The 2,377-nt window shown below is 56.4% G+C and overlaps 1 protein-coding gene across 1 annotated transcript in view; it reads right to left on the bottom strand.

Moving 5' to 3' along the window:
* The window catches only part of TEAD2 (TEA domain transcription factor 2), a 12,929-nt gene that overhangs the window by 2,246 nt on the left and 8,306 nt on the right, over window positions 1–2,377 (bottom strand). The window contains exon 6 of the mRNA XM_023748250.1: window positions 1,443–1,616. Coding sequence (XP_023604018.1) covers window positions 1,443–1,616 — 174 coding nt within the window. The remainder of the gene's footprint in view (window positions 1–1,442; window positions 1,617–2,377) is intronic.

The raw sequence follows: 2,377 nt of genomic DNA, 5'->3' as shown, positions 1-2,377 counted from the left end.
TCCGTGTTCAAAGTCCCCACTCTCCAAGTGCCGGCTTCAGAAGTCTGAGTCCCCAGAATGATCCTGACCTCTCTGCCCAGTGAGCCCCCCGCCCAAGGAGCCCTGCTATTCAACAGTTTGCTTCTGAAACCCCCAACTCAAAAGTTCAGCCTCTTCCAAGGGCCTGGTTACTAAGGAGGAAGTTATGCCTAGCAGCCGGAGGCTCTCCCCAGAGACAGCACGGAGGCTTCCTAGCAACGGAGCCTGGCTCCTCTTCAGAACACCCTCTGGGGCCCTTGCAGCTGATTCTCAGAGGCCAGACCCCTCATGTCTCAGTGGCCAAGTGAGCAGACAATCGTTATGCCAGGTGGGGGTCCGAGACCTCATAGCACCTTCGGCCTGAGCCCCTTGGTCACCCTACCTTCCTGGGAGGCAGACCTCTTCCTCTCCCTAACTTGAGTTACCAGCTTGACCAGTTCCTCCGAGGCCTGACTCCATCCATCCCCCCAGCACCTGGGGCTTGTGAAGCCAGACAAATACTGAAGGCCTCTCCATCCCTTCAGATGCAGGGCTCCTATGGGCCGCTCTCCACCCCTGGCACCTGGTGCGGCCCGTCTTAAGCCCTAGCAATGCCTACAGCCTCAGCAACACATCCCCAGAGCCGTCTCGGGCCTCCACTTCACACGCTAGAACCCTTGGTAACCGCAGAAGCTACGGGTCCAGCAAGGCCAGCAAACTTCAGGCCCTCTGCACGCTTCCTTCTCAGAGACTAGATCCCTCCACTGCCCTGGTTACCATAAGAGGTAACACCCCCCCCCAAACATTCACCTATATTGAACCCCTATAGCATCAGCCACTGTACTGGACACCAAACCAAATAGGCCTAAGAAAGACCCAAATGGACCCACAATTATTTATATGGAACCTGGCATAGGGCTTTGTATATAGTAAGTGCTCAATAAATGATTGTTCAGTAAATACGGGACCTTACAAAGCCACCCCCCAGCTCCTTCAGTGGTACCCTCAAGGCCAGACATTCTCTAACAACAGGGTCTGGTGGAAAGTAGCATCCCCTCTTAGAGGCCAAAATTCGCCAGGACTTCCATTTGCTAAGGGGAGGAGGACATTCCCTAGCAACAAGGCTATCGTGTGGGCAGGTGGGATGTAGGGAAATCTGAAACGACACAACCCAATCCCAAGGGCTGTATCAGTCACATGACTTGGTGTGGCAACGTCTAGTGGGATCTGGGGGGGGTGGGGGGGGTCCAAGTCCTATTCCTACGCCTGCACGGGTCCCATGCATCCCGCCCTGGGGACCAAACTCCCTGGAGCTCCTGTCGCCAAGGGGGCTGATACTCAGCCATGAGGAGCGGCAAGGCCCAGGCTGACCTGGTAGAGCCAGAGGCCTGAGCTGGGCGGCCATGGGGTTTATGAGCACTTTTGGTTTTGGTGGCAGAACTCACCCAGAACTTGACCAGGAAGAAGGCGTGAGGGGGCCCACGGTCGTACAGCTCCCGCAGACCCCCCTTTTTCTCAGGGAATTTGTCATAGATCTGCCGAACGTCCACGCTCTCGAGCGGGGGAGCTCCGGGGCTCGGGCAGTGCTGGCTGATGTGTACGAACAGGTGCCTCTGGTACTGGGGAGAGAGCCATCGGTGAGGAGTGGGAGATGGGCTGGACCCCCGGCCCGCACTGCCGAAGCCAATCTCACACCCCTGTCGCCACCCCCAGAGCTCCTGCTAGCGGTTCCGCCCTGTCCACCTAGACCCTGGGCCCAACTCCCAGGCATGTCTCTACTCTCTTCAGCCCCTTCATTCCCATAGTACCTCAGTCCCCAAGCCCTGTCCCTACTGCCCGACTCTCCGCCCTGTCCCCTACTCTCCATCCTCATAGGCCTGTCCTCTCCCACTGTCACCCCAGCCTCCTGCCTGGCCTCCCAGCCTCCCATCTCTCCTCCCCAGTTCATCAGTCATATGGCTCCAGAGCTGACCCTTGACCTCCCCTGCTCATAATTTTCCCATGGCTCCCCAGCACGCCCAGCACAAAGACCATACCCCTCAACCTGGCCATGTTTTGAATAGTTGTTCATAAATGTCCCATCAATGGAAGGATGGGTGGATGGGAATCCACATAGCCCACATCAACACTGTCTCCCTGTTCCCATTCTTTTTTTTTTTTAATATATTTTATTGATTTTTTACAGAGAGGAAGGGAGAAGGATAGAGAGTTAGAAACATTGATAAGAGAGGAACATCAATCAGCCGCCTCCTGCACACCTCCCACTGGGGATGTGCCCGCAACCCAGGTACATGCCCTTGACCGGAATCGAACCCGGGACCCTTCAGTCCGCAGGCCGACACTCTATCCACTGAGCCAAACAGGTCAGGGCTCTCTGTCC

Source organism: Myotis lucifugus, unplaced genomic scaffold (genome assembly GCF_000147115.1).
Source record: "Myotis lucifugus unplaced genomic scaffold, Myoluc2.0 scaffold_1227, whole genome shotgun sequence".
Lineage (NCBI taxonomy): Eukaryota > Metazoa > Chordata > Mammalia > Chiroptera > Vespertilionidae > Myotis > Myotis lucifugus.
Note: the sequence above shows the minus strand (reverse complement) of the source record. Positions and strands in the feature narration are given on the sequence as shown.